Below are 26,575 nucleotides of genomic sequence, written 5' to 3'. Positions count from 1 at the left end.
AGCAGGCAAAACGGTGTCAGGTTGAAAGACGCTGTAAGTGGCTCTATTTACACAACTGGTAATTTAGTTAACCCACATTCTGGGCTTCTGAACTATAAATGAACCCAATCACAGCAACTGAGCCTCCCACCCACCCCCCAAAAATCTAACCAAGTTTAAATAAACCCAGCTGAGCACATGGTGTGAATAACACGTTGGGTGAACATTGTCAAGGTATGTGTGGCCAAGGAACACCAAAAAAAGGGATAAAACGATGCAAAACTTTGGTTAAACCAAGCCTCTAATCTGACCATTGTGCAATTTTTGTGGAGGAAAAAATGCACCGTGGTACTTAGAACTTTAAGAAAGATGTTCCATAGAGCTAAGCACCATGACACTTTTTACATTTTAATTTCTGGAATTAAATCTGGAAGATTAATCATTGTTATCTTTGCTAATGGTGGTGCTCAAACAACCAAGAGAGAAAAGTAGTTCTTTGAAAGAAAAAAGAAAAAAGAAAGCCTGTTTTTTTAATCAGTGCAAAATGGAACACAAGCTCATTAGTTATGATCAAAATGTACACATATCGCAAGACAAGGAAAATAAATCAACTTTAAAAAAACAATGCAAATAACTGTTTTGGTTAAGAATTCTCAGGATATGACAAGCTGTTTCATTTTGAATTGTGGTTCACTCATTTATCTGAACATTCCCAAGTGGCCTTATGAATAGAAGGGGAAAAGTCACGTCCCATCCCTTATTTACAACTCTAATTCTATAACCACACTTGACCAAATAAAATATTCTGTTCTGTTCTGTTCTGTTCTCTATTCTATTCTGTTCCGTTCCATTCATTCCATTCCACTCCACTCCACTCCACTATCTTCTACTTTACTCTCCTGTCCTCTCCTCTCCCGCTCCCCTTCTCTCCTCTTCCACACCAGAATGAAAACCTGAATGCATACAGATAGCAGTAGCAAAAGGGCTCGATAGATAGTTTTGCAAATACAGCAAGATTATCTCACTCCTCTTGGATGAGACAAGAGAAATATGCTCTTTGTACTTTAAGGCCTTCCTGTTTTAAAAATTGATGAACACACTTGCACACTGACATCTACTTTTTGCAAGGGTGCGATGAACGCCAAAGCTTACATTCATTCCGCACACTCAGTCCTAGTTACCAGATCTCTCGGTTCGCACAAAGCAACACGCTCTCTCAATAAGCTGGGCTTGCACTAGAAAAACCACAACCCACCAACCAAGGTTAACCATAACTGAATTTAGTATGTTGTATGAACGTCCCTTAAGGATCTTTAGGTGATGTTTGATTCAACTTCTCTGTAGACCACCACAAAATATGTGTAAGACTGAGTCCATTAAGTCCACAGCAAAATATCCTTCTGCACGCCAAACACATTAGAGAAAAACTAGCAAGGGATATATATGTGTTAAGAAAACACATTTTACACACACGTTTTAAATGGGCAAAACAGAATGGAAGACGCTGAGTTTAGGGGGGAAAAACAGAGACAGGAACTTGATTAGAAATGCAACGTTTTTGCTTTTTTCCCATTTCATCCATTTTTAATCAAGAATACTGCCTTTTGGAGAAAATGGAACAAAGAGAATAGTTATATTTGAGCCCGAAGAAAGGAAGCTGCCATTTGCTGGTGATTTCCCCCAGAAAACACAATTACAATCCTTGAGAATGCCTGATGAATTTAGCTGCAGGTTTTAAAAACTCTCTGAACACCGACCTCATTGCTTGATCAAGTGGGGAAAGCAGCTCCTTTCTTAACCTTATTCTTCTTTCAGTGATTCTTTCAGTTTTGCAATCATTCTCAGCTAAGGAAAACATCCACCACAATCAATATTTTAGGAGACAGTCCACATAAAAAAGGTCTCGTTTGGGGGGAATCAAATGACTGTAAATTTGTGTACTTCGTTCAATACCGAACGCTGGGACATTTTTTCCCCTAGCAAACACAACAAACAGGACACAAAGGATCAGCGATGAAAATATATGAAACTGACAGAGATTGAAAATAGGAATGCCACCATCCTGATGTCCTTTGATCATCAAAATTCTGGAGAGAGCCATTATAACTAACCGGACATTATCTGTTGAACTAAATACTCCACAGGAACCGTATCCAGAGGTGAGCAGAATTCGCTACAAGCCCTGCAAGTCTCTCTTCTCAGAGAACTACGCTTCCCACCCTGCTCGTTTCTTGCAAAGGGAAGCCAACTTTCAAGCCAACTTAAGTCTTCAAGGAGAGCCGCAAGTCATCCTTTCCCAGAGCACCAACGCCACATTGCCCAGTGCATGCAGTTGTTTGAAGCGAACTTACTGTGAAAGCGAGGAATCCATGCTGAAATCTTCATTATGTGGCCTAAGAACACAGGGCATAAGGAATATTAAGAGAAAAAAATACACACATACCAACCAACAAAAAAAGAGAGAGGGATTTCTGGACATTTGCAGTATACAGACAGTCCTCGACTTACGATGGTTTGTTTAGTGACCATTCAAAGTTACAAGGGCACTGAAAAAAGTGACGTCAGACTATTTTTCACACTTACGACCATTGCAGCATTTTTATGCGACCCAAATTCGTAACTGAGTCGTATTTATAACGGTTGCAGTGTCCCCTTGGGGTCACGGGATTCCCTTTTGCAAACTTTTGACAAGCAACATCAACGGGGTAGCCAGATTCACTTAACAACCATGTTACTAAGTTAACAGCTGCAGTGATTCGCTTCACAACTGTGGCAGAGAAAGGTAGCAAAATGGCCATAAAACTGACTTAACGGCAGAAACTTGGGGCTCAATTGTGGTCATAAGTCATGGACTGCCTGTAGCTAGTTAAGGATGAATGTACCAAAGTCTAAAACTCAAAAACACTGCGAGGTTCCCTACTTTACATGGAAGAGACGCACTATTAAGAAAGCCACGTATTATGAAACGGGGTAGAGCCTTTGTAGCTTCCCCTTCCATTAAGCTGGCTAATATTTTGAAAGGAAATATTTTGATTAGGAAATTATAGGCCAGACTGGGACATTGAGAAAGTTTCCCAGAAGAAGACAAGGGTCTACAGCTTTGTACTAAGAAACACAGATGTCACCATGAACACCCCAACGAAGCCTTAAGGAGTTGAGTTTGACACAAAATGCTCATTTTGAGAGCCAACCACCAGAGGAACCTTGTGAACTGATCATAAAGTTGCCCAAGCCACAAGGGAAAGGAACGATGCCAAATTAGAAAAATTTAATTCTTTCTTGTTTAATTCAATCTCCCGGTCAACCAGAAAGAAGAACTCTGGAGCAGTGCAAAGCCATTCTCTCTACTTATGCGTGCGTATCTAGATTGGTCATTAAGTGAACTCTATTAAAATTTGCAGTGTTGCTTTATACGCTTCGAACTACAAATCAGCTCTGTTTTGTGCAGTGAGACTTCCTTGCAAATAAACATGTAAAACTGTGATAACCTACAGAGGAGCAAGTTTATTTAGCATGCGCTCATTTGCAAGTTCCCCACCCCAGAACCAAGAGCTTCGTCTTAGAAGCATGTGCACATTTGTGTGTGTTTATTTAACAATTGTGTTATTTCTGCAAGCAGGTCATTTAAATTTTATATGTTGAGCCTATGGAGGGCGGGGGGAGAGAAAAGGGAAGGAGGAGAAATGGAGACTCACAGAGAGAGAAGAGCAGTCTTAATGGTAGAAGATCAATCTAAAAAGAGTATTCCAGAAAATGTTAGATTTCTCAAGGGCTGCGTGTGGCCCAGTGTCCACGTCTGGGGCTTGTTCATCGTGAGTACTAAGAGAGCCAGTTTGGGGGAGGGATTAAGGCGCCAGGGTCGAAACTAGGAGACTGTGAGTTCTAGTCCTGCCTGAGGCATCCAGTCCCTCTCGGCCCTAGAAAGAAGAGGGTGGAAGGGCTACCAGCTTCATAAAGATCTTGTCAAGGAAGCTTCAGAGTCAACATTTCCTCAAAGACAGACTAGAACAGGAGCCAGTCGGGGAGAGTTGTAACTGGATTGAGAATTTCCAAGGAAACCCAAGGCAACACATTTCCGTATGGTTGCCCAATAAGTCCCGTTGATTCCCAAGCGTGAGCCGACGTTTGCTAACGCTGCCCTTTCCGACCAATTTTTCTTGTATATATCCCAGAGTGCTTTTTCAAAAGGCAGCCAGACTCGGTTCTGACTGAAGAACTGAAGAAGCTTCTTGGGTGAGAAGCGAAATGTCTTCCGGGGAAAAGCACCTTTGAGACAACCAGGACCTGGGATGACGGAGAATCTCTCTAGGCCTTTCCGCATGTAACACCAGCAGGCATCTCCGAAGGGTCTGCACTAACCCCAATTTGAGCCTTTCCTTCCTCTGCTATCCTGCACTGGTGGTGTTTTCCTTCCCGCTCTGTGGCTCCAGTAGGAAACTCTTATTTCTTTGGGCAAATCCAATAGACACAAGCCACTGAGCCAGATTCAGTCCATTGCTTCCAAGACACTCAGATAGTTAAAAAAAAAAAAGCTGCTCAGAACCAATTTAAGAAGCATGTGTTAAATTAGCTCGCAGGAACGTGAAATGGGGAGAAAGCCTTGAGGAGGAGAAAGGGGGAGGAAGGACACGACAGGCAGAAGGGACGTGATAAAAGACTTAGGCATGCAGCGAACCTGTTTCTGCGGGACAAGGAAGGAGAGAATGTGGGGGGTGGAGTCAAAAGAGGAACCAGCCTAGAATCCCCACGTAGCCACAAGCGGACTAAGTCCAACCTCTCTTGAATTCCGTTGACCCGTATCTAACTCCAAACAGGGGCTACCCATTAGTTGAGAAGGAGTCTCTTGTGCTTCGGACTCTCACAGGTGAGCCTGCTCTTTCCCACCTGACTGCTTCCTCCTGTTTCCAGAATCAAGTCAGGAGTGAGTATGCAAGTGATGGACAGGTTGCCCAAGTCCCTTTTCTGTCATTCATGTCGAAGGACGCAGGAAGGTGCAGAGGAACCAAGAATAAACCAGAAGATCCAATTTCTTTCTTCCTTTTTCCAGAAGGAAGGACACCTCACACAGGAACCAATAAGGACTCCTTCCTCTGTTCAGCTAATCTCACTTGAGGGTTACAATATAGAGGCATAGGCTGGCGGGTACCTCGGAGGTCTTCTAGTCCAACCCCCTGCTCCAGTCAGGAAACCTCATCCTACCCTGTTCAACTGGTTGTCCCGTCTCTTCTTGAAAACCTCCCGTGACGGAGCCCCCACCCCCCCTGTTTCTAAAGGCAAGGAATGGTGCTCACTGCTGGAAATTCCTCCTTGGTCCTCTTTAATGACGCCCCACCTGCTGCGTCCGGAGCTTTGGAGGTCAAGGCGACCCCTTCTTCTCTGGGACAGCCCTTCGCTTCCCCTGGGTGAAAATGCTGCGCTCAGACTTCACCCTTGGACGTTTCTGGGGGTTTCCCGATGAATTTGCACGCCAGAAATCCGGAAAAGCTTGGTTTGCTGCTAAGTGGCTCAGGGCAGAGGGAGTTCAGACCACGAAGATGATTATTAAATCATAATTCAGTTTCCAACCACCTAGAGGTCGTTCTTGGGAGGAAGGAGGTAACGGGAAATTTTAAGCAGCCTTTGGAAACAAAACCCCAGAGGGTTATGCAAGGCACTCTTTGCAAGCTGAGCTCAGCAGGAGCGCCTGGAGGGGGCAGAGAATGGGAACGTTTCCAGCTTCAAATACAGGATGTTTCCCCCCAATTCTTTTTTTTCTGAACAGTCCTGGAGTCTCCAAGGGACTGAAGCCGCCACGGCTGCCCCCTTCTCAAGCCCCTTTCCCCACCTCTCACTGAACCACAGCACAGACACGCCAGGGCAGCGACTTCGGTTTTGCTGGGTCCCCACGATGTCCCTTTTACCCACATGATCAGTTTGTACTGGGGATCTATTTGGGGAGACATGATAGTAATCTCCCAACATTTGGGGGACTGTCACAGAGAAGAGGGGGTGGGTCAAGCTCTTCTCCAAAGCACCAAGAAGGCAGGACAAGAAGAAAACGGATGGAAACTAACCAGGGAGAGAAGCTACCCAGAACGAAGGAGGAATTTCCCGACAGTGAGAACAATTGATTAGTGGAACCACTTGAGAAGAGACTGGACAACCATTTGTCTGGCATAGTATAGGGTTTCCTGCCTGAGCAGGGGGCTGGACTAGAAGACCTCCAAGGTCCCTTCCAACTCAGTTATTCTGGAATTTGGCTGCCACAGACCAGCCTGGCTCTCCTGCTCCAGGCTCCACTTGGATGCTTGCAAAGTTTTGTTCGATGCTGCAGGAGAGGACGCCTCTTTTAAAAGGCCTTTCAACCCAGAGCCTTGCAGAGCGATTTATGTCCTGAACAGGGTGCCTTCTTTCCCAGTTGTCTCTCTGGAGGACTTTTGACTCTGCCCTGAGTGCCTTTAGTGGATGCCACACAATCCCCACTGCTCTCAGGGGCTCAAAGGATTCGTTTAAAAAATAGAAATTTAGGGCAACCGCAAAATGGTCCCTTCTTTTAACTTCCCTTTTAATAACATTTGTGCTTCCATCCTAGTCTGAACTAGGTTTTGAACTAACTATGGTTTTCTTTTTTTGGTAGCACAATGATGGATGGGTGGAGAGGGAAGGAAGGAGGAAGGAAATATGTCACAGGGCTGCCCAAGAATTATCCTGAATTCCAGAACAAAAGGAAGTTTCATTCTTGCTCTATGCTTTTGTCCAAATGAAAGCAATAACCCCTTGGCTGTGAAATTGCACAGCTCAGCAGTTCACAGCTAATGTGTCTTTTGTAGGATGTTACATCTGAAAAATCAATGGGTTTCTCTGACGGGGACAGGAGAAATCTAAAAAGAATAGCAACATTATCCTCCCTTCCCGGCAGGCTAAAAAGAATCCCGCAGAAACTCCCCCAATTCCCAGACTCAGAAAAGATTACTTTCTCTTCCCTTTCTGGCGGGAGAGAGTAACATCTACATCCCGGTTGGCGGCAGGTATGCGTTAGATACCTTGCAGAGGTGTCCATTCAGTCCGGCCCCCTCTTCTCTCCTGCCCAAATGACACCATGTCCAAAGCTTCCCGAAAGCTCAGCCGACTTGCACTGAGTTTCAAGGAGGGGCGAGGCCGGGCCAAAACCAGTTTCTGAATCATTGCCACCTCTTCTTCTACGACCAGGTTGACTTAATTAGAGAGAGTTTCTACGTCCGTTCACATGGGAGGAACCATTCTCTCCATCCACCAAGGGTCAAGGCTGCCGATGATGGCTTGTCCCTCCAGGTTTCACCCAGAACGGCAAACAACTGGGACGTGTTCTCTGGTTTAGCATGTGGTGGTTTAAATTCAGAGGAGGAGAGTTGTTTGAAGTTTAAATCACAGAGGAGTGGTTTAAAGTCAGCTGATAAACCTTGAAACTAAGCCGCTCTTAATTTTCCAGACTTAATTATATTTGTCCAGCCTGGGTTCTACGGAAAGTCACTGCAGTCCTGAAACACTGGCTGTGAGGAATGTCTATGGAGATTCCCGGTCATCCAAGTCCTGGTTGTCCCAAAAGTGCCTTTTTAAAGAGGCAACTGGACTTTCTGGTTTTTCTTTGAAGACATTTCAGCAGGGGGTTGGACTAGAAGACCTCCAAGGCCCCTCCCAGCTCTGTTATTTTCTTAAGATACTCGAACGGAATGAGCGAAGTATTTCTTGGAAGACGAGCAGCTCAGTATTGATTCTGCGTGAGCCCTACCACTTCCAATCCCCTCATTTTTTGCAGAAGCTCCTTCCAGCTTCAGCAGATGCATGATTCAGCAGCAAACAGAGACTTGTGGCACATCCAGATGTTGCTGGATTGTGTCCAACAACATCAGCACAGAGGACAGGTTTCATCCTCTATGCCATGGACAATAAAGTCCTCCAGATAAAGAAAAAAAAAAAGTCAGGCCGACAATTGTCCCAACTAGACAGCCATCACTGGAACTACCTTAACCGACCTCAAAAAGCTAACCAGGATCGAGTTTTTATGAGATACCAGGAAATCTCAGGGTTGTAGGCTGGACTTGCAAGAAGGTGAGAGCAAGCTGCTTCTTCCTGCCATCAAGAAGAGTGGAATAAAATTCAACTTGGCAAAGGTTTTACTCTTTTGGTCCAATTCTCTGGGTTTGTGTAATGGACTGGACCATCAACTAACCATGCAGACTCGTGGATAGGATTCCCACAACACTTTAGGCTCAAAGATGGTTAACGGATCTGAGACCCAGGTAACAGGATGCTTGTTAGGCAAGTGGCTCTTTACTGGGCTATGAGTCTCTTGCGAGATTCCTCTGCTTCCTGTTCTGTGGCCACACCAAGACATCCAAGGAGAAGACCTGCAACGTTCCAATATTTGAGGGCCTGTCCCACAGACGAGCGGGTCGACCTTATTCTTCAAAGCACCAGAAGGCAAGACAAGAACCAACGGATGGAAAGTAACGAAGGAGAGAGCCAACCGAGAATTAAGGAGAAATTTCCTGACGGTGAGAACTATCCATCGGTGGAAGAGTTTGCCTTCGGAAGTCGTGGGTGCTCCAACACCAGAGGATTTTGAGAAATGACGGGACAACCATTTGTCTGGCATGGTAAGAGGGTCTCCTGCTTGAGCAGAAGGTTGGACTAGAAGACCTCCAAGGCCCCCTCCAATTCTATTGTTCTGTTTTCAAACCAACTTTCTACCCAACTCAATTTTGGGCACATGCCTCCGAATGCAAAACACCAACCTGGCTGGAGAACGGAAGGAAAAGAAACGGAGAAAGTGCCGCTCACGATCATCGCATCCACTCTCTCTTCCACAAAGGAGGATCCACCTGAAGGGCTGCGAAGCCTCTACCGACACCAAAGGCCAAGACGGCTAAAGGCCCAGGTGCTTCTTGCATCCTCCTTTATCTCGCCAGCGGCACCCCCGTACCTCCCCTCCCCCAAACATTCACGGGGGGGGGGGAAAGGAGCCCCCCCTCTTGCTCCAGAGGGATTCATCTCCCCCTCCCTTCAAAAGAAGAAGGGGGGGAGCAAACACGGGGGGGGGGGATGTTAAGCAACACCCTCTTTTGACATCAACGCAACTGCGGGGGGTGGTGGGGAACGAGCACAGTGCGCCTCGGCGTGTGACAGAGCCCTACTGTGTGGGATGAAGGCGTGGGAAGGATTGGTGGGGGTGGGGAGGTGGGGGAGGGGAAGGCTGAGCAGGCTGGAGGGGGCCAGGAGGCAGGAATGGAGAAGAGCAGAGGAGGAGAAGCACGGAGGAGGAGGAGGAGGAGGAGTCCTTTGCTGCTCTGCGCCTCCAGAACCAGGCTGCATATTCTTTGAGAAGCCGACCAAAATAAAACACACGCCCGGCACACACACACACACACACACACACACACACACGCCACTTCTTTCGAAGAAAACGCCGGGCCTCCCTCCCCCCACCCCCCACCCCCGTCTTGGGTCCCTGTGCATGGTGAGTGCGCTCCAGCTGCAGTGGATTGGTGGTGCTCCCTTCTCCGCCCTCCTCTCACACCGCCCAGCCAAAGGCCGGGAATCCTGGGTCCAAGCAGGGGGTGGTTGGAAGCGAGGACTCCTTCAGCCTGCTTCGACCCCCCCCCCCCCCCCCCCCCCCCCGCCCATTGGCAAAGATGCTGCATCAAAGCACCAGCTGAGAGATCAGGGGAAGAGAGAGAGGGAACAAACCATGGTTTCTTTTCTCCCTCTTTCACCCTCCAGCTTTTTAATCGACTTGGGCGGGGAAAGGCTGAAGTCCCGCTCGCACGATGAGGATGATTCTGTTCACAAGCGTTCCTCTGTTGGGTGCCTTTCCCCCCGCCCACCCTTTAAAAATGTTTTTCCAAAGGAAGGAAGGAAGGAAGGAAGGAAGGAAGGAAGGAAGGAAGGAAGGAAGGAAGGAAGGAAAGAAAGAAAGAAAGAAAGAAAGAAAGAAAGAAAGAAAGAAAGAAAGAAAGAAAGAAAGAAAGAAAGAAAGAAAGAAAGAAAGAAAGAAAGCAATTCAGGGGTGGTTTATCCAGCAAGGGACTTCCTGTCTTCCCGATCTTTCATCTATGTTCAGCCTCCTTTTGCTCGGACGGGGGTGGGGGGGGAGGGCAGGGGGCCATTCGCGGGCTTCGGTACCTGTGTCCCATCTCGCTCCCCAGGGATCCCAGCCGCCGGACAGGCAACAGGGGGCTGATGCCTGGCACATCTTCGCTTGTGGCCAAGGGAGGGATGGTTTTCTGGTGCGCATTGCTGTCAGAGGGAGATTTCTTCAGCTTCGATCGGGCCATCTTGTAGAGCGGTGGGGGTTTCCTAGGGAAGGAGGGCGGCTCCTCTCTTTACTTTTCCCCCCAGGTTGCCTTCCACTCATCGCAATTCTGGGCTGTGGAGTTCAGCAATGGAGGCATGGACCATCGTCTCTCGCTTCCCGGCTCTCCGACACACGCACACATACACAGCCAGACCTCTCTACACACCCCAACACAGCTGCGCAGTGGAACAAGCCCCGTCTGGTAGAGGCTCCATGCTAGTGGGGAAGACAGGGCTGCATCCCCCTCCGTGCGGCACAGCGACGGAGAGGCACAAAACGTTTCTGGAGGCTCAACAGATCCACGCACATGATCAGTGAGAGGAATGAGGGGCGACGTTCCTGGGCTCCTCTCTCTTTCTCTCTCTCTCTCCCTCTCTCCCTTCTTTCTTTCCTGCAAAGTCTGATTGGAAGGAGCTTCACCCGGCACTGGCTTCCAATTGCTGGCAGATGGTCATTTAACCCACGCTTGCCAACGGTGCACCAAGCAAGCCACTTGCCTCTCCCTCGCGATGAAATATTTAGCATAGACCTGCGGCTTATGAATTCTTTAAGACGGTTCCGAAAGGCCGAGTTCAAAGGGGCTTTCTAAGAAGGCCTTCCCCTTCCGGCTGGCATTTCTTGCCCTCCCGCTGGGTGAGAAGCGTTCATCTGTTAGTTGGCATTTGTTGGAGAGACAGCGACCATCCCAGTTGGAAGGGAAGTAGCTCGGACTCCTTACGTGATCGCAAATGGGCCAGGTCTGACTCACCCCACCCCGCCCCAAGTGCCTCTGAGCCTTATCTAGTCTTTCCCAAGTGAGGCTGCCAATCTGGAGAGATTCCTGTGGAAGAGAACATAGAATAATAGGCTTGAAAGGGACCTTGGAGGTCTTCTAGTCCAACCCCGATCAAGCAGAAGATCCTCTGCCATTTCCTTTGGTCTATGGGTGTGAAACAATAAAGAACTCCTGTGTCACTCTTGATTTGGGACCTTGACAGCTACAGAACAAGAGAAAAGATTGAGGGCATGGCAAAGCGATTCTAATTAAGCTCAGCCTGTTTTCTTTTAGATCTTTGGCATAGTTGGGGGATTTGCTGCATGAATACAAGGATACACTACCAGACTGCAGCTGACACATGAAGCCATGAATCAGAAAATGCCCAGAGCAGCATCCTGACTCGACGCTGGAGAAAAATGCAAAGGGATAAAGAAGAAACGATGCTCAGCACCCTGGACAGCAGCCTTGGTTCCTTGGACATTCCTTGGCCCATTGCCAGTGGCTTTCTCCAAGCTCTGGGGCTAAAGATTTTCCAAAAATCAGATGCAAACAAGCAAACAAAAGGACTTCGGCACAGCAATTAGTCTAATGAATGTTTCCCACCAGCCTGTCTCTCTCTTTGGCCTCCTGTCAGCTTCCAGGATCCCAAGCCAGAAGCTGAAACGGGCAGGAAAAATAAACTGGAAGGAAGGGGCAGAGAAGGCTGAGGAAGTCAGGGGTCACAGAGAAGGGAAGAGAAAGAGAAAAAGGAGGGAGAGGAGAAGAGAAGGGAGGGGGGGGAAATCAGCAGTTACGCACCAATCACATGCTACCCAAGGGTGATTTTTCGAAAGGCCCCGGGGATTGGCCCAAAGTCACCCGGCTGGTTTTCGTGCCTAAAGCGTGACTTTGCGTGGTTTTCAAAGCTCAGGCTAGGACTGCAGGGGAAGAAAAGGGGCGAAGCTTAAAACCCCTCCAAGTTGTGTACAAGGAATTGTTTTATGTAAAGGTAAACAGAATGTAGAATTTTGTAATCTATCTAAAAAACATTGTGGAAGGAAGGATTCAGAGTGAGAGAAGAAGGAAGGAAGGATTCAGAGGCAGAGAGGGAAGAAAGAAAGAAAGAAAGAAAAAGAAAGAAAGAAAGAAAGAGAGAGAGAGAGAGAGAGAAAGAAAGAGGAAGAAGGAACGAAAGAAGGAAAGAAAGAAGGAAAGAAAGAAAGAAACTTGCTTCTTGATCGCCCAGCGGGGGAAAACCACTGAAATCTCCAAACTTTGCTGAAGGCAACTCTAATATCCTTCCGCACTGGATCTTACTGGCTGTGGGTGCTGAGAATTATAGTTCGGCACCAGGTTCTGCCACCGGTAGGAAATCCAGTTCCCTTCCCTTTTCCAGCCTTTCTCGACCTGCACCCTGTGGCCCAAACACAGGTTCTCCTTCTCGCCTGCCTATAGGACCCCGCAAGTCAAGCAGCCACCATGGCAGACAACTGCTACGAATGGGGCCTTGGAGAGGAGGTAGGAAAAGGTGCCGGGTCTCTTGAACATCCGCAGAGTCCAGTCTCCTCTACCCAGATGGGCTTAGATGACCTTCCTCCCCCAGCCAGTGATAGGAAAGGGAGGGGGGGAGGAAATTGGACGGTCGATACCAAACTGGGTCAAATTCTGATGTAAAACTCCTTCCATTCCAAGTCTGAGAACTTTCCTGCTTGACAAACAGCACCAGCAGGGGAGAGAAAAAATGACTCTCTTTAAACAGTTTTGTTCACTGGTGAGATAATAACGCGGGGATTCCCTGGGCAAAACTGCTTGCTTCTCTGTCCTGCTGGGAGATTGCAGGAATTAATTAAACCCTTTGAACTCCATTTAATTGAATTATTGCACGATTGCTTAACCAGGATACAATCCGTGGTTTTAACCAGGCTGGCCAGTAACAGGAAACCAAAAGAGAGGGCATTTTCACACGGATCCCTTCTGTTTCCTTAAACCAGAAGCCTTTTCTCGGGCAAAATTGTGGCTTACTCCTTCTTTTTCCAACTCGGTACCCTGGATTCAGGTATCCCCGGTCAGCGGAGGCTTCCCTTCCCGTCTCACGGAACAGAGTCCAGTTTTCCCAGAGCCCGGATACACAACCTCTCACAACCATTGAAGACTTGTTTGTCAATAAGGGGAAAGAGAGAATGCCAAAGAGTGTCTATAATCACCCGCCTCCCCTTGCTATATTCGCCCTGTAGCTGAGACGTTTTCGAATCCCACCGTCTAGAAGAATGGACCGCTTGCCCCTGCGGCTTCTGAAAACCACTGATCTATTTCTATCTGCTACAACCAATTTGCTCCCTTCTATTTCCTTTCTGCTCCTCTGAGCAGCTGACACGTCTTTCCGCCTCGTTGCAATTCGCCTGTTCCGAGCCAAGCTTTGGCAGAGGCAGGGGGAGAACCTCCAACCCCTGGTCTCCACCATTCCCGGGACCGCCAGACCGTTCTACTTAGGGCAGGATGCCACTAATCAGAGGCGTCTTCTACAGCATTGGCAAGGGGTGGCATGGACTTCTGGGCCCACCAGCCTCACTACGAATGGCCAACGCCAAGGAATTAGGAGTCGTCCTTTGGACCAACAAGAAGGCAACTAAATAACGGGGCAGATTCATCGGATCTTCTGAGAGAGAGCATCTCTCTAGGAGCTGCAGCGTCATGGCAGGGCTTGGAAAGCCACAGAGCAATGAGCCACAGAGATGCAGTGGTTAGAGGGCAGTACGGCTGACTGCCGGCTGCCCCCCCCCTGCCCCCCCCCACAAGATCCTCACTGTTGTTGCTGCTGCTGCCACTAATCGGAGTCGTTTTTTACAAAAATGATCAGAGAGAAGATTTGATCTGCAGTAGATTCTTTGGCTGATCATCCCAACAAGCTCCGGTGACTCCTGGCCGGCGTGGAGCCAAGGTGGTTTGTGTGTGTGTGTGTGTGTGTGTGTGTGTGTGTGTGTATTCAAAGAAATCAGGATAGGAACCTGCAGCTCAGCCATTGCACGAGCGTCCCCTAGTGGCCCTCTTTCCAACTTTCCGCCATTCTCACTCAAGAGAAGGGAAGAGAAAAGTCCTTTTCGTTTCCCTTCCCGAGAAGGTTTTTTGGGTGCCCCCCCCCCCAAAAAAAAAGTTCTGGGGGCAACCCAAGCCAAACAAAATAAATAAATCACCTTTTATTGCTTTGGGGGGAACCAAGTTTTTGCCTGGTGCAAAATCACAGAAATGAGCACCGGTTAGAACCTCGTTCAGTGCCTCCCACTGCAACCAGAAGTGAGCCTCAGCAGGGAATCCCACACCACCAAAAACAGCCAAGGCCGTCCTAGGCTGCATCAACCGAGGGACAGAGTCAAGATCGCGTGAAGTGTTCATGCCCCTTTATAAGGCCTTGGTAATAAGGCCACGCTTGGAGTATTGTATCCAGTTTGGGTCGGCAGGATGTAAAAAAGACGCTGAGACTCTAGAGAAGAGTGCAGAGAAGAGCCACGAAGACGCTTAGGGGACGATTGCTTTTTGCAGTGTTGTATTGTCAACTTTAAAATGAGACCCTCCCATTCTGCTCTAAGTCACCAAAGGGAATTGAGCAGCAATTTCATGTTCGATGTAACCCGGAGGACTGAGCTGTTCTTTTTTTCTTCCCCCCTGGCCCCCACTTGAGATTCCGGCTGCCTCAAATCAAAGCACCGTTTCCCAGACTTTTCCCTAAATGCCCCTTTTGCATTGATCTTCACAAAGAGCCTCAACGCTTCACCCGGAGACAATTAAGTGCCGTTTAATGAGCCGTCGGCCTGCTGTTCCCGAGTGGTTGCATTTCAGGCCTCCTCGGTGTCTCTCTTCCCACCTAACCCAGGCAGGGGCCTATTGAAGGGGAATTGTGTCGCCTCCCACACACTTACTTCTAGCAATTCTTTTTTAAAAAGACACAGCAGTTTTCACTGAAGCCGCAGGTCATCCTTGATTTTATAGCCGTTCGTTGAGCAAACGTTCAACGAAAAAAGAGACTTACGACCAGTCGGCATCGACGACCGTTGCTGCATCCCTGCGGTCATGTGATTTGCTGGGTTGAACTTTTTATTTATTTACATTTCATTTTTCTTAACTGCCCCCCTCGTCTCTCTCTGAGGTGCTTTCCCAGGGGCCTATCACAATTCGCCCTGGCCAATATTCACTATGGCCCCCTTGCCCCGGCCAACTCGCCATGGGACAGTTAGCTCCACTGATAGGACGTTTCTCCTTAGTTCCAGGTTGCTTCTGTACTTGATTAGTTTCCATCCATTGCTTCTTGTCTTGCTTTCAGGTGCTTTGGAAAATAAGTTGACCCCTTCCTCTCTGTGGTAGCTACCCTCTTCTTTCTACCCTAACCCTAACCCTAACCACAGTGATGATTAGGATGGTTGCAGGAACTGGGACTGGCCAGTCCTGGGAAGAGAAGGACCAGGGGAGACAGGATAGCAGCCTTCCAGTATTTGAGGGGCTGCCCCAGAGAGGAGGAGGGGGCCAAGCTATTCTCCAAAGCACCTGAAGGCCAGACAAGGAAGAATGGATGGAAACTGATTCAAGGAGAGATTCAACCTGGAAATAAGGAGAAACTTTCTGACGGGGAGAACAATCAACCGATAGCACAGAAGTTGCCTTCGGAAGTGGTGGGAGCTTCATCGCTGGAGGCTTTCAAGAAGAGACTGGACTGCCCTCTGTCAGAAATGATGCAGGGTCTCCTGCTTTGGTGGAGGGGGTTGGATTAGATGACCTACAAGGTCCCTTCCAACTCTGTTCATCTGAAAATCTGAAAACGCTTCCTGTCTCAACATGTTTCTGCCCCCAAATCCTGATGGTTTGCCTTCAACTTTGAAGCACCTGGTTATGAGCACTGGAGCCCAGCTTGCTCTGTGGTGGAAGACATGGAGAAAGGATGAGGGTTGGGAAGATTAACGGTGACTCACTGTTTCTTGGGAAGCCAGGAATCCCTCACCTAATTTCAAAGATGCCAATAGAACACTACATTTACCCACAACAGTATTAAGCTTGTCTTAGCAACAATGCAAAGCCGTGACGGGGAAGCTGCAGCCATCCTCTTCCAGCGGTCCTTCCAATTTCCTCTACACGTTTTTTCCTTGCCACGCTCCATGTCAGCCAACCTAAGGCTGCACACAACCAACTTGCATGCCCAAAATCAAAAGAAAGAACTGCTTTCAGGACAGTTGGACATTATTATTATTATTATTATTATTCACTGTGGGTTTTTTCTTCTTCCCCGAACATCCTAAATTCTTTTAGGATTTTACATGTTGTTATTTTTTCTCTCTCCCTAAGAATGGGGAGAGAAAAAAATGCTGCCATCTCTGGCAACATCTATTTATTTGTTTTTCAAGCATGTTTATATTTTTATTGTATTTTTATTTATGTTGCCTTAACCTAGGTGAAATGTTAATACTATATATTGCTGGTGCGTGTATGTTACGCCGTACGTTGAATAAATAATCTGGCAGGCTTGTTTCTTCCTCTTTATGTTTGCTTGCAAGAAACATAAAAGGAAAACATTTGGGAAGGTGACAAATTCTTAAGAAATAAAACAGGCTGCAGCTGAAACGGAAAAGAGATCGGGTCAGGCTGGGATCTGATGCCGATCAAACTCAAAAGGTCAGATTCGTAGCCTGGCGTGAAAATATATCCCATTTCTTTGCTCAAATGACACAGGAAAACCATGGAAACTACAGTCCAAATTGAGCTCAGAGCCCAGACTGCATTTCTCCTCCCTCTGATCTTATAAGCTTATTTAAATAAAAGAGGCAATTAGGGAAAAAAACATAATTGCAAAGGATTAATTCCCACCCTGGTGTAATAAACAATTAAAACAAAACACAGAACTAGTTTTTCGATTGGCACGTTTTTCGTTCTTTTCCTCTCAAAGATCAGGTGGGTGTAGAGCTTGAGGCAAAATGGGGAGACCGGGAGTTTTAATCCTGGACACCGAGCCGGCTGACCAACCTTGTACCAGCCACCCTAGGAAGCAGGCAATGGCCGATCCCTTCTGAAACCTTGCCAAGAAAAATTGGCGCAGATTTGTCTGACCTCAGGCACTTGCCAGGAATCAAAGGCCAAAAACCAAGCCAGGTGGCAGTTTAGGGGCCGAACATTTTGGAAGACGGAAGAGAATGCCTCTGGACATAGGGTGAGTGCAAGTATTCGTTTCCGGGAACCAAAACAAGCTCATCTTTCTCTACACAAACACACAGATGCACAGCAGCCTAATTAGAGCAGCCTCATTTGGAACGATAGATTAGAATATGCGGTTCAGATTTTGTGAAATGTATAAATCCCTCCCAAAATTCTTAGGGATCTACATTAGATCCCAGTATGAACCAAGTTTTCCTGTATACCTGGAAGGAACAGTAGGGCTAAAACTGTAAGAAATAAATCTTCAAAATCCTTCTCCCACATCTGCACAGTGAAAAGGGAGGAAGGTTGGAGCAAGGTTAATAAGAATGGGGGCAGGGGAGACATTTTTTTGTTCTCTTAGAATCTTTGCTTCAAAAAAAGGACAATTGTTTCTAGACACAGATGGTGCTGCTTTCTTTCTTTCTTTCTTTCTTTCTTTCTTTCTTTCTTTCTTTCTTTCTTTCTTTCTTTCTTTCTTCCTTCCTTCCTTCCTTCCTTCCTTCCTTCCTTCTTTCTTTCTTTCTTTCTACAAACAGTTTTCCCCAAGGTAAAAGAATCCAAAGGGAAAAAATACTTTAAAAATCTGTGTTTCTTAGATGCTCTGGAAATCAATGCAGTCGGAAGGAGTGATTAATTTCCTGCTGCTGCCGATACAAAATTACATGGGGGCCTTGTGATGAGTTTTATATTCAAATACATTTTATTCGTTATGCAGTTTCCATCTTCCCTTAAAATATTAACCAAATGCACCATGGTCTGAGAATCAGTGTCTCCAAGTTAATCAAATTAGCAGGCCTAATCCACATATCAAAGGTGTTTTTCCGAAGACCGGAGCGAGTGTGGTTTTGTGTGCTGCCTGCATCCCACGGATGGGGCCTCGCTTGTTTGCGTGGCTTGTTTGTGTGGACTGTGTGGACCACACCTAGAGTCCTGCATCCAGTTTTGGTCACCACACTATAAAAAAGAGATTGAGGCTCTAGAAAGAGGGCAGAGAAGAGCAACCAGGAGGATGAGGGGACTGGAGGCTCAAACATACGATGAACGGTTGGAGGAACTGGGTGTGTTTAGTTTAAGGAAGAGAAGGACCAGGGGAGACAAGGAGAAGAGTCTTCCAATATTTGAGGGGCTGCCCCAGAGAGGAGGAAGTGGACAAGTTATTCTCCAAAGCCCCGAAGGCCAGACAAGGAATAATGGATGGAAACTGATCAAGGAAAGATTTAACCTGGAAATAAGGAGACATTTCCTGACAGTGAGAACAATCAACCAATGGAACAGAAGTTGCCTTCAGAAGTTGTGGGAGTTTCATCCCTGGAAGGTTTTAAGAGACTGGACTGCCATCTATCAGAAATGGTGTAGGGTCTGCTTGGGCGGGGGGTTGGACTAGATGACCTACAAGGTCCCTTCCAACTCTGTTAATCTGTTGAAATGGTTGCTGGCATGCCGTGGCCCAGTGGCAGTTCACAGACCGGAGGTTGAGGATTCCTGCCCTAAAATATGACCCCTAAACCATGGTTCCCCTTATTTTAAGCTCGGCCGACTCCTTCCACAGCTAAGGCGGCCTTCCTCGATCTAATGAACCATTCGGAAAAACGCTCGCACCCTTTCCCTTTTTCTCCTTCTTCTCCTCTTCCTCCTCCCCACTGTAAATAGAAATAATATTTTTGGTTAAAAGGAGCCCCTAGGTCTCTCCTGAACGTTTTCCCTTTGAAGAGCCACCAGGTTTCCTCCCACCCGCCCCTCCCCAGCTATCAGCCTGGCTCAGCCGCCGATACAAATGGTTCTAATTATTGCGCTCCAAACTAATCACCGCTGTGTTCCCTTTTTAAAGAGAATATCACTCTGGATTGCAAAGGAGCCTCAGCATAGCACCACTTAAAAATTAAAATATAAAAGCCAGAAACTGTTCAGACCCTGGGAGAGCATTTAGGAGGAAGAAGCTGGCACGCTGTTGATTGACCCCATCTGGAGGAGGAGGAGGAGGAGGAGGAGGAGGAGGAGGAGGAGGAGGAGGAGGAGGAGGAGGAGGACGACTGCGGGATCCTTGGTGCTCTCTGAATTTGGTTATTTTCTTGTGGACATTTCATGACCTAACTAGGGAATGTCAACAGTGCTAGAAGGGAGCATGGTGTGTGGAGGAGGAGGAGGAAGAAGGGGAGGAGGAGGAGAAATAGTTGGTTTTTCTGCACATTCCTTTAAAAAACACAAGACATATCAAGCAGAAAATGGTCATGGTTACAGTGCAGAAAGCTCAAAGACCCCCCCTGAAATACTGCATCCCGTTTTGGTCACCTGAATGCAAAAAAGATGTCGAGGCTCTAAAAAGAGTACAGGGGAAAGCTCTAAAGATGAGGAGGAGGCTGGAGGCTAAAACCTATGAAGAACGGCTGCCAGAATTGGGTCGGTCTAGTCTAGTGAAAAGAAGGAGTAGGGGTGCCATGATAGCAGTCTTCCAAGTTTGAGGGACTGCTACAAAGTGGGAGTCAACTGATTCTCCAAAGTACCTGAAGGCAGAATAGGAAGCAATGGATGGAAAGTCATCGAGGAGAGAGCCAACCTAGAACTAAGGACAATGGACCAGGGGAGCGGCTTCCCTCCAGAAGTTGTGGGGGCTCCATCACTGGAGGCTTTCAAGAAGAGACTGGAGAGCCGTTTGTCTGGCATGGTAGAAGATCTCCTGCTTGAGCAGCGGGTTGGACTAGAAGATCTCTAAGACCCTTATTCGTTCAGCCTTCTGTTAGAAGAAAGAGAAGGAGTGATGGACGGTTGCAAGTCGATTGGAAGAGGAATTACACCAGTGAGCAACTGCTCCGTTATTGCTGTTTGCTTTAACTCAAGTTGTTCCCACCCCACCAGGGCTCATTTGCAGCTAAGCAACAGTAGGTTCCCAGTTTGGTCGTAATTCCAAAGACGCTTTCATAAATCACAGAAAATTGGAAAGTGGAGGTGGAACGAGAAAGAGAGGAGTGGTTTCAGGTCAACGGAAATGCAGAGCTCCAACTCCCCAGGGCTGTTTTCAAATCAAATCCGTGAGCCATTTCCTTCCCTGGAACCAACGATTCCAACCGACGGTTTGTTGGGAAAGGCTCTGCTGATACAGTCATCAGTGCTAAGAAATAAATCACTTCTGTTTGCACACAGCTAAGCGTGCCTGTCTTAAAACAAGTGCCACGTGGCCCTAAGCGATCGGGAGAAATTGGAGCTGCGTGCCATTTCAAATCCCCTGCAAGAAACATTTCTGGATGCCAGCCATTCAAGAAGCACTGAAGAGGCCAGAACACCTTGTATTATCTCCCCGCAGAATAAATCACGTCGAGAAAGGGTGGTTGACACAGCTTTCCCTTAAGGAAATCGGCCTGGGGTGGGTGTCTTGCAAAATTCAGGGGGGTATCATTCTGATGGGAGGGTTCAAAGCAACGTCTGGAGGCAAGTTGTTCCACTGGTTAATGGTTCTCACTGTTAGGAAGTTTCTCCTTAGTACCATTCATTGTTTCTTGTCTTGTCCTTTCATGCTCTTGACCCCTTCTTCTTTGGGGCATCCCCTCAAATACCGGAATACCCCATCATGCTCAATATCAATATCATGGTTGTTGGTTCTTACGGTCAGGTAATTTCTCCTTAGTTCTAGGTTGGATTTCTCCTTGATAAGCGTCCATCTGTTGCTTCCTGTCCTACTTTCAGGTGCCTTGGAAAACAAGTTGATCCTCTCTTTTTTGGAGCAGCCCAGAGATAGATGTTGGAATGATGCTATCGTGTCACTCTGATCCTTCTACTAAGAGGGATGTTTGGAAAAAGCTCTGCATTTGGTTGAATACAAGCTAGGCGTTTTCACCACCTCTCGAGGGCCTTTGTTGCAAAACATGGAAAAGCAACACCCGACTTTGCGGTATGTTGTTATGCTCTGGTCTATTTGGGACTCTGGTGCCCATCATCTTCAGCCAGCAGGGCCCTTGGCAAAGGATTGTGGGAGTTGTTACTGAGAACATTTGAACCCTCCTGTAAACCAGTAACTATCAGAACACGAATGGCCCTCCAGAGTCACATTTGAGGTTTCACAGCTGGGTTCACATTTATCATGCTGAATCTGATTCAGATATTAACTGTTTCTTTCTTTCAGATTCACCAGATACACAAAACTACAAACTAACCCAACTGATTTGAAACACACGGCGACACAAACAATTAAGATCAACATTAACTAAACTTTAAGGAAGGTCTTCTGTTAATCTTGCGGCTTGACTCATACAAAGTACAACTAGGGTGCAGTCCATTTTCACTCGATACATTCTGTGATCTGTGGTGGTTCATAACCAGGTTAATGGCTTAGCAAATTAGGCAAATCCACCGCAACTGCACTTTGTTTCTGCAAACACAATTAAGCAAACCACGGGATGGTAGGTTGTATAAACCCTTCCAAGGTAGGCAGAAGTGAGCCACATTAAGCTCAGCTGTGTTTACTCCCCCCCAAAACAGTTTATAGAATAACCACGTAGGCTACAGTTTTACTTCAATACCATTATCTCTGTAAACCATATTATATTCTGCATTTCTAAATGGCTTCAGTTTGCAACCTCTTCCCCTTCTTGCCACCCTCACGAAAACCCAAGAGCAACAAATCACCAGAACGTTCCCATTTGAGCGACACGAATAAAATCATCCTTTAGCAAAGAATCACTAGATAGGTAAGAACAGAAGATTAATTCTTGGGCAAACTTAAGTCTACAACAGCACGGTTAGACAGGGCCCTATCCGGATAGTACAATCAGCACAATCAAATAGATCACCAGAACAGGATCTGGACCTCACACCAGCCTATAAACAACCGTGTGAAGTTGCAGTCACCAATGGATTTTTCCAGGTCCGCCAAGGATCAGCACCACGGAGAGCTCAGCCTAGAAGTCCCCGCTGCCTTGGAGTCAGTTGCACCCAAAGGAGGAAGGCAGGGATCAGCACCATGGACAGCTCCCCTGTCCGGCTGCCTCCTCCAACACCTTGAGCCCCCCCCCATTTGAGCTCCACGCCCTTCGCAGCTACACAAACACCCCCCCTCTCTCTCTCTACCTTCTTTGTCCCATTGTGTCGCCTTACCTGTCCTCATTTTGGAAGCTCTGGTCGCCCAAGAGCAAGTCTCGAAACCGATAGCGAGGGGGCAGGGGAAGTACTTCGGAGTCCAGCTCGTTCATGGTCAAAGAGGAGATGTCCAGGATGACCCCACTCTTGTTGGTGCTGCTTCCTCCAGCTTTTCCGCCACCTCCTGGGGGTGCCTTGAATCTGGGAGGAAAAAGGGGAGGGGAGAGAGTGAGGGGCTGGAGGCAGGTTGCAAGGAGGCAAGTTGGATGCAAACAGAAAAAGGGAGTCCCTGCCAAATACTAACCCTCCTTCGCAAAAATGGTCCTTCCCAGGTGTGGCTTAGAGTCCCTCTTGGGTAGGAGAAAGCTGGTTGTCCCAGCTCCAAGGGAAGGACCAGAGCCTATGAAGTAGAGCCCGTCTTCCTTGTATTTTTCAGCCTCAAGACTAGGAAATTCTCCCTGTCTTTCCTTTTCCCTTCTGAGCAAGAACACACACACGCACGCAAGCAAACAGCTCTTTACAGCCAACTCTTTTTACAGCCCTGGGGTCCCTCCCACAGGGAAAAAAAAGGGGAGATATTGGAGGTGGGCACTATACAAGAAAGGAAAGGATGAAACAGGGTTGATGGGCCTCAGTGCCACGTCTGAGACAGGGGGGCAAATGATCGCTTGGCAAACGTCTGCTTAATTTGCAAGGAAACTAACATTGTTGGAATGATGTGGACTTTTTGAAAAAAAAAATACTTTTATTAAGTTTATCCAGATGTAGAATGCAAAAGATAGTGAAAATCATGGGGGGAAATGGAGAGGAAAAAGAGAAGACAAAGAAGTATAGAATAAGGGTGAAAGAAAGAAAGAAAGAAAGAAAGAAAGAAAGAAAGAAAGAAAGAAAGAAAGAAAGAAAGAAAGAAAGAAAGAAAGAAAGAAAGAAAGAAAGAAAGAAAGAAAAACATTGACCTACCACTCCTTTCAGCCCAGTAGAATAAGATAGTAACATTACAGCCTGAACTTTTTACTTTTACACATGAATACCCACAAGCCATTAGTAGAACAACAAACCTATCTAATCAACAAAACCCAGAGGAAGGAAGGAAGGAAGGAAGGAAGGAAGGAAGGAAGGAAGGAAGGAAGGAAGGAAGGAAGGAAGGAAGGAAGGAAGGAAGGAAGGAAAACCCAATTCCATTTCCCCTCCGATCTCAGGCACCAAGTCCAGAAGGGGCTGGAAGGACATGGACCTCTCAATTCCTAGTTCGGCCAGGCCCCAAGGCAGCCTTTTCCATTGAGGTGCCTTCCCTGCTGGGACTCTCTATCCCCCCCTCCGTGTGACTGCAAGCTCCCCTGTGAAAGCATGGGGCCCCTGGTGACTGGCTGAGAGCCAAGGGCCCCGGCCGGCCCAGGACAGGTGGCCCTTGACAGACCACAAATGCTGAGCCCCAAATGCTAAGGGAGACGTTTGTTATGTGGGTTTTCATCCATTTTGCGAGCTTTCTTGGCCCAGTCGTTAAGTGAATCTGGCTACTCCCGGACTCTGCTTGTCAGAAGGTCGCAAAAGAGGATCCCGTGACCCCTGGCGACCGTCATAAATTGGAGCCCATTGTTGAGCATCCGACTTTCTGAATCCCTTCCTGAATCCTGTTCTACGGATTCCTCCTCCTTCCGCAAAAACCATTCCGTTCCTTTCTCTTTCTCATCGCAAGAGCCTCTGGGAGACAACGGACTGTTATCAACACAATGTGCCTTCATTAACTTTTTACCTTCATTCAGTCAGTTCCATTTATTTATTTTGTATGGCGTCACAGAACACAACATGAAGACACAACATTCACAAAAGAGGCACGCAAAATGTGTATCCAAATATAAAACCCCAGAACAGACCATTATTTTCCTGTCCCTTCCGTGGGCAACCGAGATCTTCTGCCTGGTCTAAATCTGCTTCCTGACTCACCACGTTCTTTCAAAGCGCCTCTGTTTCTCTCTGTCTTACATTTCTTTTCATAGCCCTCTCACCCATTGCAAGCTCAGAAGCAAATAAATCCCCTCGAGTAGACATTTGAACAGGAAAAAAGAAATCCAAGAAAAATAACATTCACAGAGGGAAGACGGCAAAATATTGTTATTTTTTATCTCTCTTAAATTCTAGCCCCCAAATTCAACTTCCAATCCTGTCCTATCAGGTGCTCTGGAATAGCTTCCCGTGTCAAAATCCACAGCCCTTTTTTTTTTAACATTAAGGGCAATTTATTCTAAACCATGAGTTTGACGAGAGGATGTAGCAAGTTAGCGAAAAGTCACAGTGTCCACTAACTCCCCTCCTCAAAAGAATTATCCCTGCCTGGCATCCTGAAGAGAGACCTTCTGGTATCCAGCAGAGGGTTTCCCTACAGTGACCGTCACATCTTTGGAGCGGGTTGCAGGAGAACCAGACAGCCCTGGAATGATTGAGCTCCTTTCAAGATCAGAGACACCAGGGCGGCCGGGGGGGGGGACACAAAACCACCCCCTCCCAGACCTTTCAACTAGAGTTTTCTTCCCTCCCAACACCAAGAGGAAGGCGATGAATTAAGTCAAGCCGTGGCTTGAACAGTAGCTCAGCCATGACTGGCAGAATATATCTATACCTCCGTCTGTGCGCTGTCTCATTGTGCCTCGAGCTGTTCGGATTACTGTTGTCAGAAAAAGTCACAGCCTACAACAAAACTTTGCTTGCAACCGTAGCACAGAGTCCTTCCTTTGAATGCAGAATGTTCCAGGTGAAATCTTTTTTTTCCTTTTCCTTTTGGCATCTCCAGGGCAACCTTAAGAGATGCCAAGAGTTTTGTGTCAACCATGCTGGGTTATTCTGACACGAGAGCGTCAAGAGTTCTCCACAGCTAAGACAAACCTCACTGGGAATTTAAGTCGGATTTAAGCACACCTCACCCTGCTTTCTACAGAACGGCAGGCGTGTTTACTAAGGACTCTCCGCCTTCATCTGCGATGTGGGGGACAAGGAAACGAACCCCACGGGTGATGGGCACAGACACGCAGCCGGTCAACCTCGCCAAAGGGAGCTCCTTCTGCTAAACCTTTGCAAGCCCCTTGACCGACATAGGCAAAGCGTCCCTGTTGCACAGCGTTAAGAGAAAAACCTGTTTTCTATCTTTTTCTTTCTATTCTTTCTTTCCTCTTTCTGGTCTTCTTTTTCTCTCTCGCTTTTATGTGTGTGTTGTTGGTCTATTTTAATTGTAAAATCAATAAAGTATAATTTTTTTAAAGAAGAGGGAAAACAGAATAACGGAATTGGAAGGTCTTCTAGTCCAACATCCTTCCTCGGCAGGAAAGCCTGCACCGTTTTCAGACAAATGGCCGTCTAATCTCTTTTAAAAAAGCTCCAGGGATGGAACATCCAGAACTTCTGGTGGTCAGCTGTTCCACCGATGAATTGTTCTCACTGTTGGGGAAACATCTCCTTCCCGCTAGGTTGCAGCTTCTCTCCCTCGTGAAGTGATGACTCTCCGGCAGAGACACACCTTCTTTTAAAGAGATTCTGCCTTGGATGCAGGAAGAATCCAGGCAAAAATGATGGAAAGGGGCTTAGAAGCTGGACCGAGGTTTCCTTCCCTAAACACGAAACCTGGGCTTCTTCCCTCCAGAAGCCGTGGGCACTCCAACACTGGAGGTTTCTAGAAGGGACTGGAGAGCCACTGGTCTGAAATGGTACGGGGTTTCCTGCAGGAGCAGGGGGCTGGACTAGAAGACCTCCAGGGTCCCTTCCAGGTCTACTCTGATTCTAAGGTTTGTGAGTTCAACTTACAGCATCACCGGGCACCAAAGAACAGCTTTTTCAACCCAACACTGTCACATTTCTCCCCCCCCTGCATCCTTTTCCCCACTCCCCCACCCCAAAAGAATATCAGATCAGGCTCCCCGAATGTCAGTTGTCCATTTCTGAAGGCAGGCGGTCTGTTTCCGTTTCCTGCCAACACTCACCTGGCCAGCTTTTGGGAGACCTCTTCCCTCCGGGAATAACACCTCACCGTCATCCTGGGGGCGAGCATCTCCAGGCTGAGGCGAAGGCAGCTCTCTCGCGCTCTTCGCTTCTCCAGTCAAGCCCAGCAGCCGGGAAGCCCCCCACCCCACCCGGCTTCTGAAAAGCAGGCAGGATCCACCAGCCAAGCCATGGCTTTGCGATGGGTGTTTTCTTTTAAAAAATCACGGGAATCGCTCCGTTCTCTTCCACCAACCCGGAACCTACTTCGTTGGTGGATCCCCTGGCTTTTCTCAGACTGAATGCAAAAGAGAGCAAACCAAACAGGCCTTTATCCACAC

At 47.3% G+C, this 26,575-nt stretch overlaps 1 protein-coding gene across 4 annotated transcripts in view; it reads right to left on the bottom strand.

The window, feature by feature from the left end:
* Window positions 1-26,354, bottom strand: part of KCNT1 (potassium sodium-activated channel subfamily T member 1) — a 55,014-nt gene extending 28,660 nt beyond the window's left edge. Inside the window, exons 1-3 of one of the 4 annotated variants that reach the window (XM_087914653.1) lie at window positions 26,237-26,354; window positions 22,287-22,469; window positions 2,331-2,372 (exon numbers count right to left, since the gene is read on the bottom strand). In XM_087914653.1, the coding sequence (XP_087770779.1) occupies window positions 2,331-2,372; window positions 22,287-22,469; window positions 26,237-26,304 (293 nt within the window). In that variant the 5' untranslated portion in view covers window positions 26,305-26,354. Of the gene's footprint in view, window positions 1-2,330; window positions 2,373-10,119; window positions 10,777-22,286; window positions 22,470-26,236 lie in introns of those variants that run through there. The other 3 variants (XM_087914655.1, XM_026712314.2, XM_026712316.2) reach the window with 3 other exon arrangements.
* Window positions 26,355-26,575: the final 221 nt, after the last annotated feature.

The sequence above is a fragment of the Pseudonaja textilis genome, chromosome 17 (assembly GCF_049901715.1).
Source record: "Pseudonaja textilis isolate UNSWEBS1 chromosome 17, rPseTex1.2, whole genome shotgun sequence".
In the NCBI taxonomy this organism is placed as follows: Eukaryota; Metazoa; Chordata; class Lepidosauria; order Squamata; family Elapidae; genus Pseudonaja; species Pseudonaja textilis.
Note: the sequence above shows the minus strand (reverse complement) of the source record. Positions and strands in the feature narration are given on the sequence as shown.